Genomic DNA, 17,592 nt, shown 5'->3' with positions numbered 1-17,592 from the left:
GATGCAAATTGCACCTTTCTTAAAAAAAAACACGTAACCTTTGGACCACACATATTTAATTTAATGAGTAAATAACACATTAATTACAGTTGCAGATTGTAGAGTAATTTTTTGCGTTAAAATAGCAATAAAATTTGTTGTTGTTACATGAGTTGTGTTTTATCGCCTTTGCTCATTGAATTTATTAAGATTAATACACTTTCATTATTATTTAATTGAAATACTGTACGATAAATAATGTGCTAATTTATTTTGTAATTAAAATGGACAAAGTACGAATTTATTTTGTCAAGTTTCTAGTCGTTACTTCCGGCGAAATCAAACAAAAAATAATAAATAATAATAATAATTATTATAAAATCACATTTTTAAACTTCATTCAAAAAAAAGCGGGACGTAATGTCAAAAGATTACGTCACCTGTCATCACTTACTAACCTCAAAAAAATTGGTTTTTAATTTTTTTAAAAACACGAACAGAAATGGAAATCTCGCAGACTGAACTAGATTTAAGTAAAGTTTGCCACGCGTGTCTTGCTGTGGACACAAAAGTGCAACAATTCACTGAATCAGATGCCGACCATGCCCACATTTTGCCGATTTTCAAAGAGTTCACCTCTTTGGAGGTTAGACTCTTGTGGCAATTTTTTTGGGATGACTTTGAATGACTTTTTGCATTTTAGTTGAATGACTACGGAAACATACCTTTATTTTTTTGCAACACATGTGTACTTAAAGTGGAAGAATTTTATTCGTTTAAAGAAATGTGTCTCAAGTCTCATGATACAATTCTTACAATTTTAAAAGAGAACGTAATTGTCTGTGAGGAGGAAAAAGAAGAAATACCTTTGGTACAGTTTGAGACAATTAGTGAAGATACAGAAATTGTCAAAAAAGAGGCCAATACAGAGATGCAGAGCAAAGATTTAGATTTGCATTCTAATGAAGAAGAAGGGGAAAAACGTCCGTTTATGTGCGTGATTTGTCGCGAAGGCTTCAAAAACACAGAAGAGTTCACCAAACACAATGACCTGGTTCACTGCACAAATGACTACAAGTGTTCACTTTGTTCCGAAGGTTTCACCAACCCTTTCCTCCTGACTGTAAGTCTCCCCTAACAATTAAAAAAAATTGGACATTTGTTGCAGGAACACCTAAAAATCCACAAAAACACAAAAACCGCCCACAATGTTTACAGCTGCGGCAGATGCGACAACACGTACAAAACCCTTCAAGGCCTCCAAGTCCACGTGTATTCGCATCTCGGACTGCGCCCCTACAAATGCTCTGTCTGCCCTAAAAGCTTCACCAAACCCACGGCCTTGAAAACCCACGAAGACCTCCATTCAGGCGTCCGCAAATTCACATGCACAGAATGTGGCAAAGGTTACAGCTACAAGCTGGAATTGCGCCGCCACCAAGTCGTCCACACGGGGCTACGGCCCTTCAAATGCGAACAGTGCCCCACCACGTTCGCATTCGTGCGCGATTTAACAATTCACATGAGGATCCACACGGGGGAAAAACCCTACTTGTGCCCAACGTGTGGCAAAGCTTTCAGACGAATTTACCACCTCACAGTCCACAAACGCATACACACGGGGGAAAAACCCCACAAGTGTAGTTTCTGCGAGAAGAGTTTCGCCCAAAAAGGCGACTGGAAGGCCCACGAGAGGCTGCACACGGGGGTGAAGCCCTATGTGTGTCAAACGTGCGACAAGAGTTTCACCCAATCTAGTGCTTTAACTACTCATATGAGAACGCACGAGGTGAAGCAGTGGGATTGCCAGGTTTGTAGTAGGACTTTTCACAGACAGGGGAGTTATAAAAAACATATGGGGGCACATAAGAGGGCCCACAACATTTAATTGTATTTAGGCGAAACGAATTTCACATTTTTGTGACCGCTAAAGTCGGTTAAATACAGTTTCGGTTTGTATTCATTTTTCACTTTATATCGGGAAAAAATTGCTTCAAATATTTGATAAACAAACTCGATTACGCTCAGGATCGAACCTCCCAGACACAGGCCGATGAGGCCGCCAACGGACGCTGAAAATCTTTGTTACTAAAAGTTCGTCCAAGGACTTAACACTAGGAGGCGATTTTGATTTAAAATCTCTCAAAAAATTAATGTTGTTTGTTAAATATAGCCCTTTCTAACACAAAAAGCTACGTTTTTTGTACCCCGGTTCACCTCCTAATACTTTCGTCCGCAATTCACGAGAATTTTTGTACCGAGAATCAATTCCCAAGTTATTAGGACGCTTCTTTGCAATTTTGTGCAAGAGGCTTTCTCGAAATACACTTGCAAAACGCTCTCGTTTGATTTTGGTTCATTTTCGGAGCTACAAAGTATTTTTTAACTAAAAATTAAAAAGAAACGATTTACATTTTTAACTGTTCTTGATCTAATTGATAAGAATACGAAATTTCGTTGCACTGCGGATAGCACTGACACTTGACGAAAGCGTGGTGACCTTTCTCTAAAAAAACTGAAGTCTAAAAAATTAACACTGAAATTTTATTTACGCGTCTGCAATTCAATTTCCGAATTCTTATATCTGACATGATTTGTTTTAACACACGTGATATCAAGAAGCGTACAATATTTACTTTTGCCTGAAATAAATCATCAAACGACAAAAGCAAAATTTAATTTTTTACCAAAGACTGGATAATAATAGTACGGTACGCAACCGCACAATTTTTTAATCGCTCTTGCCTTACACTGGTTTATGCAAGTGGCGTAACTGTAATTGTGTGACCAGCTCAGTTTGATCTAAAAAATAGTTACACAAAGTTAAACGTATGAATTGAGTTACTTCATCGGAAAAAGCGCATCCTCGGGTCGTTATATCTGTATCTTTAACACTGTCCTCACTTTGTATTATTTCGGGCCGGACAGGTAACGAAACTTCGCTCCCTGCCCGTATTGTAGTACTGTAAATAGACAAATCAGGATATTTTATATTTTCATGAACCGAAACATCAATTCCGTAAGTCTTAGTCACAGACGATAAATACTGGTTTTCCTCCGCATGAAGACGGACGGAAAGGCCAAAAGACGGCCCGACCCCATTTGCGTAAATCTCCCGAAAGTTGGGGCTGAAATTTTAAATTAATTCCCTTTCATTACAATTAAATATGAGATAACTGATCAGTTTTGATTCCCTTGTAATTAAAAGAACAGCAATAACCGCTTGTTGTCTTCACGAGAGTGAAAATGTCGCTACAATTGCTCTGTTTGGAATTCCAGAAACAATCGGAAATCATTTGCTCGCAAGGTTGTGCCAACTGGAATTACCATTTTAAAATTATTTCACAGGAATTAATAATACCTGAGCCATCAATACATCAGTGGTGTACCCCAAACGTTGCAAAATCGCGATGATTTTTTTATGTTTGGTCCAGTTTATTTGCGAATCGAGTTTAGCCGAAGCCACCAATACTGATAAATTTGCAAAAAAGTTGTCAATTTCGGCCGATGAGACTCTATTGTGTAATCTCAAAAAAACATACGATTTTATGCGAAATATTTGTGCTCTTACAGTTGCCTGATTTTTATTGTTGCGTCTTTGTAGACTACGTTATAATTACAGATGGTAACAGCGGGAAAAGGGACTTCCCAGATGGGGAAAGCAGTGGTGGCGATTGTTGTTGTAATCCGATTAGAATAATAGGAAACGAACTGTGATCTAATTAAAATGAAACACAAACAAGTGCTTATTGTGCACACCAAAGCCCAAAAGTATGATTTGAATTTTGACGATTTTTGGTCGGTTATGTAGCGAAAGCCGTGCAGAGAGGTCTCTTGGAAGTAATTTTTTGTACAACATTGCACCCGATTTATTATCACTTTACCTAAAAAAAATAATACGGCTTTGGTTTAAATCAATCGTAACTTACAGCGCGGCCGTTTCATTATTTCTGTGGGAAATGCAACAAGGTGGGGTTTTATACTCGTAATTAAGACACAGTACAATTAATTCTGTTTTATTGAGTTTTATTACACTTTGATTAAAATCTAATCAGTGTTCATGCTTTCTTCTGTACTTTCTGCGACTAATTCTTCTAATTGCCGGTCTCCAAACTTGTGTTTTACTACAAAACAACTTTTACCAACTACTAATTACCAAAAATGGGCAACGTACCAACATCGATGTTTCTCAAATCGTGAACTAGAAAATTATTAGATTTATTATCCCCTCCTGCCGCTATGACAAACGGCAAATCGGGCGACAAATCCAGGCACTGGACTGTCCCTAAACTAAAATCTTTTTCGAACACGAAAGTGGCTTCATTTTCGGTGTAGTCCCAAATTTTTATCGTCCCATCTGGCGACGATGTGACTAATAAACCGGGACATTGCGGACTCACAACCAACCCAGTGACTTCCTTTTCATGGGCTTCAACAGCCCACACTTGACCTAAATCTCGATTTTATCGACTGAATTTTACTAAAAACTCACTACCTTTTCTACAATCAAAATATTGCAAATTTCCGGTATCACTACCGGCGAAAAATGAAAACGGTTGTAGCGGGTTCCAGACCAGAGTTTCAACCTCCCCATTTATTTTCCACGTCTGATGTGTCTCAGGGTTGCGACAATCGAAAATTTTTGCTTTCTTGTCGCTAGACCCAGCTAGTAAAGTTTGCGCTTCCAGTTTGTGCCACTGCATGCACTGGACCTTGTCTTTGAACGCGGAAATGGTCGTACTTGGAGTTTTGTTCTCCAAGTCCCACAAAAGTATAGTTTTGTCAACTGAACCGCTAGCTAAGACGTGTTCGTAGGTTTTGTTCCAAGCCAAAGTTAAAACTGCGTCTTTGTGGCCGACGTGAGGTCGGTTTTTTTTAATACTTGCGGCTCGGCCTAAATTAAACGCGGGTTCTATGCAGTTAATTATGTCCAAGTCCCAGACTTGGATAATGGGGGTCATGGAACCTATAGCACAGTAACTGCCTTTTGGGGCGTTGGGTTCGTAGTCCAACCATTCGAAACAAAGTGGAAAGGCGGGAAGTAAGATATCGTGGTGGACGTAAAGTGATTCTTCCTCCTCGTTGTAAACTTGGAATAATTATTTTTTTGTTGGTTTTAATTCAAGTACAGTACTTACTGTACACTTCTAGCGAACTTGCGTCACCTTCCACATGTCCAACTAGAATTAAATTATCGTTAGGTTTGATAACTTCGTCTTCTTTGTCCGAATCGTCTGATTCAGAGAAGTTTTCTTCCTCATTATTTTGTAAATCAGCCAGTGAACTTATCCCCAAAGCCTCAGCGGTGCCTTCTAATAAAAAAAAGTCACGTAACGTAACGGTGTCGTAACACTAAGTTCAGTTACCGTCTTGTTCGTCATAATTTTCCAAATTGAACTCATCTTGAGCCGATGATTCACCTTGAGCATTTTCCTCATTTGTGACTCTGTTTTAAAAAACTGATTGGTGACAAGTAACAAAAACTCGAATACGTACCGAAGTTTCTTTTTTGTGGCTTTTATGACTTGTACGAGCTCGGCTTTGGACAATTGGACCTAAAAAACCGAGTCATGAGCGAGGTTACTGTATTTTGTAGATTACCTTTTCGGGTTGGCTTTTTGCCACTCCTTTCTTCACCCACTTGACGCAAGTGATGAAATTAACTCGATTTTCGGTGTCGTTTTCTTCCATTTAGCCAAAATTTTAGTAAAACGAGCTAGGTGTCAAACACACGTGTCGAATGTATTTAAGGTTATAAAAAATAACCTCAGTTTGTATGTTTTCGGCAATTTTTTAAAGAAACTTGACTAAATATGAGTATATGAGTTAATCAAAAAATTGTATTTTTTGTGTGTACCGTTAGCCTAACACGAGGGCCAGCCTTTTTGTATTTAGTCAAAATGTTATTGTTTTTGTGGTTATAAAAACACAACCTCAATTAAAACTTTGACACTTGTCAAACAGAAGATTAAAAATAGTTTTTTGTCAAAATGAGTGCAAAACCGAGTGTGGTTATCGTTAGTAGCAGTAGTACTAAGCCAAAGTCGTTAATTAAGCTCATAACGAAATGTGCGGACATCCAAGAGGACCCCCTTGACTCTACCAAGATCGTCCACACTTGGACAATCGATACCAAATATTATACCGCCGAAGTTGATGTAATTGGGATAACAGAACACCACGAAAGAAGTCAGGCATTTAATGACAACGTCGAGGCTCTAGTAATCCACATAGACACAAACAAGGAAAATGGTTTAAAGGACTTAGAAATGTGGTCCAGTTTACAAGAAGACTGCGATCCCGAGATCAAACTCCTAATCGCAAATTACTGTACCAACGAGACGAAAATCACCAAAGCTGCCGCTACAGAATGGTGTTTAAAGCACGGCTTTGAATTAATAGAACTGTACCCAGGATCGCAAACCTGCGACCAGGACATAATAGAGGAAAAAATTGGTGTTGAAAGGGTTATTGAAGCCCTCCAGACCCACACTTGGTCCAATCTGAATATGAAAAACCAAGAGAAAAACGACTTGAGCGTGAAAAATCAGAAGAAAAACGACAGTGTGGTCGAGTTGTGTGAGGAGTTTCTTACAAGTGAAGGAAGCGATGATTTTAGCGATTTATTCGCACAATTAAGCATGATGAAGGAGAGTTTGCAGTCTTTGCCGATGAATCAGAGGAAACAGTGCGCCGAGCAGGTGGTCACGGCGTTTTGGCGCGCAATTGGGGGAGATGAAGAGGAGATTGCAGATGTGTAAATTATTCCATTGCATTTAATTAAAATATTATAAAATAATTACAAATTAAAATATTACGTATTGTATCGTTATTTAATAAATAAATTTACGTCAGAGTGTGCTGTGACTATTTGACATGTCTGTAACTTTTGGGGTTATAACAATAATAACTGTCAGATGAAATGTAAAATGAAACGGTTTTTTATTTTTTCCTGCTCCCCTATCAGCTGTCTTCCCAAACAAACACCACCTGTTGAATCAGCTGATAGAGGCCACCACTTGGGTGGTGGGGAGAAGCCGTTGAGTCCGCGTGTCCAAAAAATAGAGGGAAAATTAGCGCGCCCGGGAAACGATGGTCCTGTGAGGTTAACTCGGGACTCGGGCGTTTTTCCAAGAACATCACTAAAATAGTCATTTTTGAACCCCCAAAATGGCCGAAGAAGACGAAAGGGTTGAGCCCCGCCGTTCAGCCCGACTGGCTTTAACCGAAATCCACTTTAATGAAGCCAATCACGAAACGCCCAATAAAAACGCCAGTGCCGACGAAATGGTAATTATTCAAAGAGGACCCAGGAGAAAACCCATCATTTGGTCGCCAGTGGATCAAGACAGGACCCCCGCAAGGAAAACGGCCAAGGAAAAGTCCGTTGAGACGTTGCCGAAACGCCCCAGTTTAAACCCGAAACTCAGGAGACGCCTCATTATGAGCCCCACGAAGAATTCAGGGGAGTTGGGACTCGCCATCGCCAAGAAATTGCGAAGCTTGCCGGCTTTCTCACAGGAATTGAGACAGGAAGCGTCACAGATTTAGTTTATAGGTGTGTAGTTTATGTAACAGTTTTTTATTCATGTGCCTTGGAGTATTTTTTTAATAAAATAAAGACGTTCGATTTGTACAATAGTTTTATTTCGTACTACATAAAAATTGCACAAATATTTTATTATTCAATGGGTACCACAGACTTTCTTACAATACTTTTTGCGCTCAGACTAGAAGAATAGTTCAATGAAAAACCAAAAAAACCGTCAGCTTGTTTCAAGAGAAGCGATAAGCCATGTTTTTAATTAAATTTTTAAACAGAGTGGTCTGTGACATTGATAGTTCGTTACCAACTTTCAGTCCCAGGCCACTTTGATCAGAAACGTAATCAAAGCTTAAAAACGAATACAAAACAACTGTATAATGAAATAATTAATTATTGCGTGTAATAGACTCTGTAGTAGAGAGTTTTAGACCTCCATAACGAATAAGAATTATCAAACTTAAGTAAATAAACTCCCTGGCCTGGGTACTGGTGAGACCCTGCATAGACCTCACTCTGGCAGTCCCTCCTATAAACTGGCACGATTTCGGTGAGAAGTGGTTTAGAAATGCCATTAACAGCAACAGAGCCGGCCTCCAAGTCGCCAGTTTGTATCGCTTCTTCATCGTAAATCTCTTCCTCTATGTCTTCCAAGTCTTCGTCATCGCTTTCAGAGACGTGGACCGAAACTTGGTCACTTGTGGGAGTCCCAAATTCGAAATAAACCCCAAAACCGATATCGTAATGATCCGTGGCAAACTCCCAAAAAAGTCTCGTCCCATGCGGATGTGTGGGGACCCTAACAGTAACAGTCTCGCCATGGCCTACTCTCACAACCCCATCACCCTCGGCCTGAGCCACAGTCTGCTTGAATTCGTCGATGCCAGAACGCGTCCACATACTGGCCGGGATTAAACTATTTGAGGAAGATTCGTTTAAATTTATTTCGTCACTTTGATTGTTCTGTAATTATTATTTTATCACATGGGTATGAATAAAAGGGTAATTACCCAATCGGGATCAGTCTTTTCCTCATCGACGCTTTTTATTTGCTCCCCCCTTTGTGCCGCTTGCAATTGTTGCATGTACTGGATGTAGTGCTGATCCTGCAATTGCCTAATAAGAGCGCCCTGTTTTTCGGGATCGCCGGGAAATTGTTGCTCGGCATATTTCCTAAATTGGTCGAAAGTTTGTTCGTTCAGAGCTTGCTGGATTTGCCTCTTGATTGCTTCTTCTTTAGTTAACTGTTCCTGGATTAGTTTGGCTTCTTCCTCCTTCTTTTGCTTCTCCTCTTCTTCAATCAGTCTACGTTTCTCTTCCTCTTTCCTAAAGGCGGGTTTTGAGTGAAAAAATCAAAGGTTTAGTTACGAATTACGCTTTTCTCTCTTGCTCCTTCTTTTCCCGTCTGTGTGCCTCGACATAGGCGGAGAACAGGGGGCACCGCCGACTCAACAGTTCCACGAAACCTGCTCTTGCCTGATCTGTTGATAATTTTCCTAGTTTTTGCCACGCTAATCGCCTATCTTTGCCTACAACGTCTAGTGTTCCTAATGGAGGTAATTTATTTATGGCTTCTGATAATGGACCGTGGAGGACTTGCTGGGAGAAAGCGACGAGTTGTAATTTATCCTCATAACTAAAATGAACGGCCTTGCCTTCCTTTTCTGGAAGAAATTTAATAAAAGTAAGGAAAACGGTGATAACCTTCACGATTTCAAAAACCTTTGTAAAAACTGAAGGCAAGCTTGTAAACTTCGGTCAACGGTAGGCCATATTCTAGGGTATCATTCGATGCGTTATTTACCGAACTTTTCCGTTTTGCGGTTTTTACTTCTAATTTTGAGAAATTTTCCAAAAGTTGTGAGCTGTCACTCTCGGCAGCCATGTTAATTTTTTTGGGGATTTCTTGCGTGACTTTGGTGATATCCCCATTTTTTTGACAATTATTTAACCTCACAAAACGTCGCAAATGGTAATAGTTTCTTTTTGATTTTTGTACAAATAACCGGCGTTTTTACAGGGTAAACATAAAGAGAAATCAAAAAAACATAAAAAAGACAAAAAACGGGAGTGGGCGCGCGAGTCGGGCTCTGACTCATCTTCAGACGAATGGGTTGAAAAAGACAAATATTCGTCTTCTGAGGACGAAACCAGTAAAAATAAACCTAAAGAAAAATCGTCAACTGATCGAGAAGAATGGATGTCTTTGCCGTCCAGTTTTCTAACCGAATCGCATTTGGACAGGAGGCGAAATCGGGAAGAAAACAAACGGTGGGAGAGGGAACGTGAGCAGTACAATCCGAGATCACACTCAAGAGAACTAAATCCGTACTGGAAGGACGGCGGTGATGGTTTACCGAAATTTAAAAAACCGTCCGACGAACACAATTTCTCGTATAAATCAACCAATAGGCCACAGTCATCTTCAAACTGGAAAAAGAAACCATCAGAACAGCCCAAAGAACGTGAAACTAGCCCAGAAGCGCAAGATCAGGGCGAAATTTTATCGGACAAAGAATTAAACGCCCTCGCGGCTAAACTGGTAAAAGCCGAAATAATGGGCAAGACGGAACTGGTGAAGGAACTGAAAGCGAAACTTGAAGCTGCAAGGCAACGGAAAGACTCGTCTAAACCTACGGAAGAAGTTCTCTTGACTCAAACTGACTCTCAGGGTCACACGAGACCCGTGAGACAACAAGCCGATTATGAACCGTCAGGTAGCCGTAAAAGGAAACGCAAAGTTGAGACTCATCAGGATGGACAAAGAGTGCGTTATTTCGCCGATGATGATAAACATTCCCTCCAACAAATGTTTGAAAACGAGAAATTTAATTCAGTGGAAGACCAGAATAGCGAGTTTATGCGAATGGCGAGCAAAGTCCGGAAAAACGACGATTTGGATGAAATATTTTCCGATAACATTCGGAAAAAAGAGGATGGGGCTAAAACTGATAGGAGGAATCGTGACCGGGCGATTAACGAGCATCAAAGAGTGGCTCAAAGCATAGATAATTGTAAATTGTGTCTTCAGTCCGACTCCATGGCCAAACATTTGATGGTTTCGTTAGGCGAGACGGCCTTTTTGAGTTTGCCTCCGTACGAGCCGGTGAACGAAGGCCACTGCTTGATAGCCCCCATAAGACACGTCACGTGTTCCACGCTACTTGACGAAAACGAATGGAGCGACATAATGGACTTCCGAAAGGCTTTAACAAGGATGTTTAGTGCGAAAAATTTGGACGTTATTTTTTTCGAAACGGCCAAAAATCTGGATAGGTATCCCCACATGTACATTGAGTGTATCCCCTTGGGTAAGGAAGAGGGCGACTTGGCCCCCATCTATTTCAAAAAAGCGATAGACGAATGCGAGGCCGAATGGGCCCAAAATAAAAAATTGGTGTCTTTGAAAGGCAAAGACGTGCGCAGGGCTGTTCCAAAAGGCCTCCCGTATTTTTTTGTTTCGTTTGGAATGGAAGAAGGGTTTGCTCACGTTATCGAGGATCAGAAAACTTTCCCCAATAATTTTGCGCAAGAAGTCATCGGCGGAATGCTCGATCTGCACCACAGTAAATGGCGGAAACCTAAATACCAAAGTTTTGACGAGCAAAGCAAACGCGTAGTGGAATTTTCAAAGGAATGGGGCGACTTTGATTACACAAAAAAATAAAATCGCTTAAAATCTATTTTATTCAATAAAAAAAAATTACAAAAATTACACAATCATTTCTAATTCCTTGGCGTATTCAATCGCTTGCTCGGCCAATTCGCACGATGGGATGGGCTCAGTGATTTTCTTGACCTCAGGCGCGAAGTGGAAGAAGTTGTCGCGGCCCAACTTCCACTTCTTATTCTGCAAAAAAATAAAATCTAACGTCCGCATTTCAAATTATCACAAAGCTTAAAGAATTGCGACTTAAGAAAAAATGTAATATACACCTCGGTACCTCGTGATACAATTGACTTACTTTGCCGAAAGTTTTAGCGGCTTCTTCGTTTGCCAAATATAACATTCTTGCGGCATCCTTGAGCGAGATTTTTTCGTACGCTTTTTCCACACAAACGGCGATTTCGCCGCGAATTGTGTCAAGCAAAATATCCATGAAGAAGTTGTAATTTTTTGCCGGCACGTTACCTTTGGCTAAAAATATCTAAAACTCATTCATTAACACGTTGCTCAATGTTTATAAAAAGTAACCTTGTTGTAACTGCCCTCCATTAAATACTGTTCAATTGACAGAGGATGCCTTATGTAAACATCATTCTGAATGTGCTCCGCAGGCAACAGTTCCAGCTCAGTGTGAAATTCCGCGACGCGGTTTTGCGACAACAAAAATAGCAAATTTAAGCCCAACAATTGATACTTAAAGGAAGATTCAGGGAGTTGGTCTTTGTAATCAAAGTAGTAGCACTTTAATTGTGCCATATATCGCTCAAAAGCGGGGATATTACTCGAAGCTATGCTCCATTGTACCCCGATTTCTAGAACGTCCCGTGCTAGTAACAATTCTTGCTTTGAAGCGGACGCATTCGAAGTCGGCAAAAACATCAAATGAGTTAATTCAAGCTGGAAGGAAAAAACACAAATCATCGAACCTAACCTCCCAAATCACTTACCTTCAATTCTGACAATAACTGCTCGACTTTTGCCAGATTTGGCTTCGGGTTGTTCCACTCTGACTTGAGTTGCTTGTAAAGGGTCGTAACGTCGTTAATTTTCGACATTTTTGCAACAAATAGTTGGATGATTTATACAAATTTTTGACAATTGTTCTGTCAATTCTTGTCCCGCGTTTCGTCAGTAGATGTCAGGCTGTTGGTGGAAACCTAAAGTTAGAATTTTCCTTGGATTCGCTCCAAATTAAACACCACCAGGAAAACATGTTTACGATAAGTGGTGTAATTACAATCGGGAATGACTCATGTTTGCTAACAGCTCATAATTCACTTTACAGGTTCCTGTAAATTGTTTGCAAACTGGCAATTTCCTCGTGGGTGTTTTCAAATCACCGCTGTTTTGATTGCAGTAAATCACTCCGGTGATTTAATTGTGGAATATTTGCGTCCGGCGTGAAATATTTTGATCGATTAGTTCGTTTGTTGATATTGGGGACGCCACTTGTGGTGATTTGGGAAAGGTGTGTCCCCCACTCCACTCTCCCAGCCAATCACAGCCGCCGTCACACGCCGGTAATCGACATAAAAGTATTAGAAGCACGCTGAAGTTGTCATTCTGTTAGTAAGCACGTGCAAGAGTGAGTGTAATTGTTGCAACCATGGCCTTCATGATGCCCGTTGTGAAGAACGATTGGGACATATACAAGTCCAATCGTTCCCGCAGGACCTCCGAGTGCTCGAACCCGACGTCCTGCCGTTCCCGCAAAGTGTCGGAATGCAAGAGCGAAGGGCCCAGCCTGTCCACCTCGCCGGGGTCCGACTACATGGTCTCGCCCACCCACCGCAGTGTGCCCGCCAACATGTCCCGACAGTACTCCCGGAACAGCTCCAGGACCTCCCAGAGCAGCCTCCAGAGCCCCATCAAGAGCACGTCCTCGTCGCCGCCAAAAAACGGATCCGAGACAAGTCTCAACAAGTTCCACAACAGGCTTTTGGATAAGTTGAAGAAGTCGCTCAGGAGTAAAGATGCCGAAAGTGAAAGAACGAGTTCCTGAGACGAGGAGCCGAAGGACTCCACCTCCTAGAAAGTGAGGACGATTGAGTGACTGCGACCGTGCTAACCGAACTACGTTGCGTTGTTCAGGTATAGCAATTGGTATATTGCCCTGTGATATGTAGCGAAATTTCTAGATTTATTTAGACTGGTAGGGTTTCTGGAGGCTAGCTCGGTCGGTTTCTAATCATTGACTTATTACTGTCGTCAAAAGTAGATATTTATATGACTATTATTACTGAAAGACTGTTTGTTGGGAGGAAATAGGAGTTTTTAATGAAATATTATATTAAACTTAAGAGCCTATATTTGCTTGTTATCGGAGTTTGCTCCGAATTGCTGCGAGTCAGTCGCAGCAATTTTGAGCAGGACTAGTATATTGCATAGTTTATAAGCAATTGTAATGAGGGCTTTCAAGCGGAGTCTCTCATCTAGAGGAACATTCCAAATCGAAATAGTTTTGCAGTCATATCTAACGAATTACACGTACAATAATACTTATACGAGACCATTTGGTACAATGTAATTCTACGTACTCTTGTACAAATGTGTTCTATACAAATTGCGCCCTTTGTATCGTAATGTTTTGCTACTTATATGGAACCAATTTGTATGTAATATGCAGAAATAAACTTGCCTTATGGCCGTGTGTTACAATCTTTCTTTCTTTCCGCGCCCGAGCGAATGGAAAATTACCAGGCAGCAAGTGTCGCTCGCTTTATACATCATGTTGACTCGCCTTATAAATAGCAATCTAACTTTTATGTGGTATAAAAGGAGAGGCAAATTTCCAACGACTCCGGAATTTTATCATTCACCTTGAGAGTATTGACCCTCAAACGGGTGCAATAGTGGAAATTTTCTCCTGCATCGACCAAACTCGAATGCATTTCTCCCTCGAGGGAGGAAGACGGGGAAAATCGATACGACACGCCTTCGTTTGTACGCGAGCAGACAACCTTCAACGGCCTTTCTGACCTAGCTAAGCTGTATTTTGACTGAGCTTCCGCTAAAAATACCAGGAATTTTGCAAACAGCATCAAGCCCTGGCATTCCTTCAATTATGTTGCACGCCGCCCTAAAGACGCCGTTGGATAACAACACGGAAGACGCTTTGCCGGTTCATGACCTTTACAAACATCGTGGCTTTTTATTAGCCATTTCGGCGAGCATTAAATTTAACAAGTCCAAGTTTTCAATAAATTTGGGGCGATTTAATTTACTGTTTGTTCCGATATCACGGAACGCTTTATGTGGGCAGAACCTTGAATTTTTTACCATTGTATTATTAGAACGCCAGTTACGTAGGTTGAAACATTTCATAACGACCAATTTATTATTTCTCTGATAAGAGTTCAATTCTACGATATTTGTCAACTCCTGCTTGGGCACAATTTGCCTAGTCATTTGCCGAACTGGTAATCCATTAATGAGCGATTAGTCACGTAATTACAGGTAATCGCGCGTAGGTAATTCCTGGCAACATCTGCAACTTTTATAAAAATATTCCATTCATTATCTGGTCGCGATACACCCATTTGCTGGTAGTTTTCCCTGGTGTTGGGTGACTCGCCAGCGAAATTCCTAACAAGTGAGAATAATTTGGCAGTGACTTGTTCGCTAAATGAAAGGCATTGATAGGAAAAAGTCTCGTTCTTTGCTGAATGTCACGTACGGGTTTTTATTATCATAAGTTTAATTTATTCGAGCAACGCCCGTCGAAGAATAACTTTAACTACGTCCTTGAATCGTGAAAACACCTCCAGAATTTCATTTTTTACGACTGATAAGGCGCTTTATTGCTCGTATTTACAAACATTGCGCGTTTGTTTTGACAGTTTTGAGGAAAATAGGTCAACCGAATCAGGTCATTCGTTTCTTATTCGTGTGTTGGACAAAGACGGGGGAGATTTTCCCGGTTCCTTCCAGTGACGTCACGGCTACGTCGTCCTGTGCCCCTTTTCGGGGTGTCTACGTGCACTCTGGCATGAACTGCGTGCAGGAGCGACGCGTTGGTCCTTCTACGTTGCAGGAATTGGAGCAGTTCGATAAATCCACAAATGCATTCATTTCCAACGATAACAAGCGCGCAAACTGGATGCGGACAGATTTATCTGTTGATTAGCGATTTTTGCAGATATGTGGCAATAAAAGTTTGATTAAATCTCTAGCTCCGCCCATAGTTCGCACAGCCACGTCCATCTGTCAGTATTCTAGGCGGAGCTTAATAACACTTGAGTCAAAATAAATTTGCTTTGTACGGACGTCAATGCTCCGACTCTTTTTGGGTTAAATGGTACGCAATCAATTGACATCTATTAGTACATGACACCGTTAATTTATTGCAAAATTGAACAACAAACCGAAATGTATTCATGCGAAGACTCGATAACACAAAATAAATATTTAATGTTACTTCCTGTACGTTGTACAAACAATTGTCAGAGGTGTTTGATTTAAAAATAGATTGATTGGTCCGGAGGCGTGAAACCATCATATGACTTCCGTTTTATCTTGTTGAATTTTTCTTGTAGTCAATTCGAGTGTCAAATATTTGGCAGAAGAAAAATTGGCGGTGAGACAAAGCCAGTGTTTTTGTAATCTAAAATTGTTAACGGTTAGATTTCTGGCGCCAGATGCTCACATGCTCCAAACAACGCCAACGGTTTAAATTAATAAACTTGACGCTTTTCACGATACGAGATTAAAATAAGTGAAAATTGGGGCTCGGGAACGAGATTAGCTCCAGCTACTCTATTTGCGCTTATCGGTTACGTAAGTGATAAAACTGATAATAGGTGCGACGCTACTGGTGGTCTATTCTTAAAAGGGCGCCGTTTTTTATATTTTACATTCTAAAATATCCATATTCTTTTTTCTAAAGCCGCTCAAAGTAAAAAAAAAATAAGTAGCTTTTGCGCTGGCTTTTATAGACAGCGGTTTATTTAAAAAGCAATTTCACTTTTGAACACTAAAGCGAGATCGATTGACTGCATCACTGTGTGTACTTAATGTGCAAGTGTTGGAAAATTTGAGATTACAGGAAAATTCTGGAAGATTTCCTATTGTATCTAGTGGAAATCGCGAAGTGTAAACAAACCGGCGTTTATTGCAAATAAAGTGATAAAATCAGCGATAAATGCGATCAAGATTCCGTGAATTATGGCGCCCAAGATGCGTTCCATCAGAAATATTTGCCTCGATTTCAAGAATTATTAAATTTAAACGGCATTGAGTGCGTAATTTTGGTCTATTTTTGACTTAATTGTGCTAGATCTCGGCCACAAGGCGAAATATTGACACTTTGTGGAATCAATTTCGACGCAAAATCCTTTATATGGGCGCTAATAAGACACTTCTAAAAGAGTAACACTTTATGAGCGCATTCAATGGCGTCGTTGTCATCTCATTACCGTCATGTTTATGTTTAGTCAATAAAAATCGGCAAATTAATCCCGCAATATAGTTACTCTCACCGGATTTATCCGGCTCTTTGTGCTTTTTTCGTATCAATGAATAACACAACAATTTTTAATTAATTCGTAATTTGTTTATCAAACTTTGGGAAACCAAATTAGCCTGTTTATACGTAAAACATCAACAGGCTAATGTGTGTCCCGAATTGTTGTGGATAATTAAGTTTGCAACTTGCGAAAAACAACGGGTTAATTGGTGATAAAATAGCCGTTTTTTCTTTTTTTTGAACGGCAACAGTAAGTTTCAGTTGCAGAAATAAACGGTTAATTTAACAATGATTGTAAGATCATTCAGGGCAATTTGTAACAAACTTTAACAATTCTAACAATTTCTTGCGAAATTTCCAATCAGCTCTTCTAATAATTATGTTTATGTGTACTTTTATCCTTGATGTAACGCGTCTGCGGCCTTGGATATTGTTTTCAGGATTATTTTTTGCCCAAGTGATGCGACAAAGTGCACGCGTGTCGCAAATTCAGATTACAATTGAGCGTCAAAGAGTTAAGTTTTGACGTCATCGTCGTCTGGAATTTCAGAAAAATTAGCCCATGTAGCGAGAAAGAATGCCGCGCGTTGTTAATAAATAATTCATTTGCGAAGTTTAAAAATAAATACGCTTCTTCATGTGGTAATTGTACGATTGGACATTGACTATAAATAGAGAAATAATGTTGTTTTTGTTGTTCAAAGGCGCACCCATTACTTGTCGTAAACAAATTCGAATCCAGTTTAGAAAAATGGAAAAGTGAATCCTGAAATGGGATTTCACGGTCCACTTCGGTCGGTTGTTTTGCCTCAAAAACCTTGACCTACCGTTATCCCACACGTGACGTAACCCAAAAGTCGAAGACCTTATCAGAAATTGCTTATTGTTCTCAAATTTCTCTTTTTCCCCTCTCTCTGACTTTCTAATACGAAAAAAGAG

General features: G+C 40.2%; 8 protein-coding genes across 8 annotated transcripts; 4 read left to right on the top strand and 4 right to left on the bottom strand.

Moving 5' to 3' along the window:
- The first annotated feature begins 401 nt into the window (after nt 1–401).
- On the top strand, nt 402–2,170 carry LOC660708 (zinc finger protein 664). Its single transcript, XM_015978834.2, has 3 exons — nt 402–625; nt 683–1,102; nt 1,148–2,170. The coding sequence occupies exons 1-3, from the start codon at nt 482–484 to the stop codon at nt 1,865–1,867; spliced, it is 1,284 nt and encodes a 427-aa protein (XP_015834320.2). The 5' UTR covers nt 402–481; the 3' UTR covers nt 1,868–2,170.
- A 21-nt stretch (nt 2,171–2,191) lies between these two features.
- LOC107397759 (pickpocket protein 28) lies at nt 2,192–3,725 on the bottom strand. Its single transcript, XM_064358797.1, has 8 exons — nt 3,551–3,725; nt 3,341–3,506; nt 3,157–3,296; nt 2,825–3,107; nt 2,667–2,781; nt 2,532–2,621; nt 2,392–2,485; nt 2,192–2,347 (listed from the first exon to the last, which is right to left on the bottom strand). The coding sequence occupies exons 2-8, from the start codon at nt 3,347–3,349 to the stop codon at nt 2,200–2,202; spliced, it is 879 nt and encodes a 292-aa protein (XP_064214867.1). The 5' UTR covers nt 3,350–3,506; nt 3,551–3,725; the 3' UTR covers nt 2,192–2,199.
- A 254-nt stretch (nt 3,726–3,979) lies between these two features.
- On the bottom strand, nt 3,980–5,720 carry nclb (no child left behind). Its single transcript, XM_008193599.3, has 7 exons — nt 5,581–5,720; nt 5,476–5,534; nt 5,346–5,425; nt 5,118–5,291; nt 4,475–5,068; nt 4,154–4,429; nt 3,980–4,103 (listed from the first exon to the last, which is right to left on the bottom strand). Exons 1-7 carry the CDS (start codon nt 5,668–5,670, stop codon nt 4,027–4,029), a joined length of 1,350 nt encoding a protein of 449 aa, XP_008191821.1. The 5' UTR covers nt 5,671–5,720; the 3' UTR covers nt 3,980–4,026.
- A 249-nt stretch (nt 5,721–5,969) lies between these two features.
- On the top strand, nt 5,970–6,835 carry LOC660871 (alpha- and gamma-adaptin-binding protein p34). Its single transcript, XM_967070.4, has one exon. The coding sequence runs from the start codon at nt 5,970–5,972 to the stop codon at nt 6,738–6,740; it is 771 nt and encodes a 256-aa protein (XP_972163.1). The 3' UTR covers nt 6,741–6,835.
- A 769-nt stretch (nt 6,836–7,604) lies between these two features.
- On the bottom strand, nt 7,605–9,407 carry LOC660766 (uncharacterized protein). The gene is made up of 4 exons (XM_966972.5): nt 9,245–9,407; nt 8,898–9,186; nt 8,533–8,848; nt 7,605–8,485 (listed from the first exon to the last, which is right to left on the bottom strand). The coding sequence occupies exons 1-4, from the start codon at nt 9,405–9,407 to the stop codon at nt 7,916–7,918; spliced, it is 1,338 nt and encodes a 445-aa protein (XP_972065.2). The 3' UTR covers nt 7,605–7,915.
- Nucleotides 9,356–11,196, top strand: LOC135267089 (uncharacterized protein). Its single transcript, XM_064358796.1, has 2 exons — nt 9,356–9,494; nt 9,543–11,196. The coding sequence occupies exons 1-2, from the start codon at nt 9,492–9,494 to the stop codon at nt 11,187–11,189; spliced, it is 1,650 nt and encodes a 549-aa protein (XP_064214866.1). The 5' UTR covers nt 9,356–9,491; the 3' UTR covers nt 11,190–11,196.
- LOC660653 (26S proteasome non-ATPase regulatory subunit 8) lies at nt 11,192–12,327 on the bottom strand. The gene is made up of 4 exons (XM_966866.5): nt 12,137–12,327; nt 11,718–12,086; nt 11,488–11,670; nt 11,192–11,372 (listed from the first exon to the last, which is right to left on the bottom strand). Exons 1-4 carry the CDS (start codon nt 12,242–12,244, stop codon nt 11,235–11,237), a joined length of 798 nt encoding a protein of 265 aa, XP_971959.1. The 5' UTR covers nt 12,245–12,327; the 3' UTR covers nt 11,192–11,234.
- A 434-nt stretch (nt 12,328–12,761) lies between these two features.
- Nucleotides 12,762–13,843, top strand: LOC100187736 (uncharacterized). Its single transcript, NM_001134446.1, is given in 1 exon segment — nt 12,762–13,843. A coding segment is annotated over 1 exon segment (396 nt). The 5' UTR covers nt 12,762–12,795; the 3' UTR covers nt 13,192–13,843.
- Nucleotides 13,844–17,592: the final 3,749 nt, after the last annotated feature.

This window comes from Tribolium castaneum, chromosome 9 (assembly GCF_031307605.1).
Source record: "Tribolium castaneum strain GA2 chromosome 9, icTriCast1.1, whole genome shotgun sequence".
Taxonomy (NCBI): Eukaryota; Metazoa; Arthropoda; class Insecta; order Coleoptera; family Tenebrionidae; genus Tribolium; species Tribolium castaneum.
The sequence above is the reverse complement of the archived record's forward strand: the minus strand, read 5'-3'. Positions and strand labels throughout refer to the sequence as shown.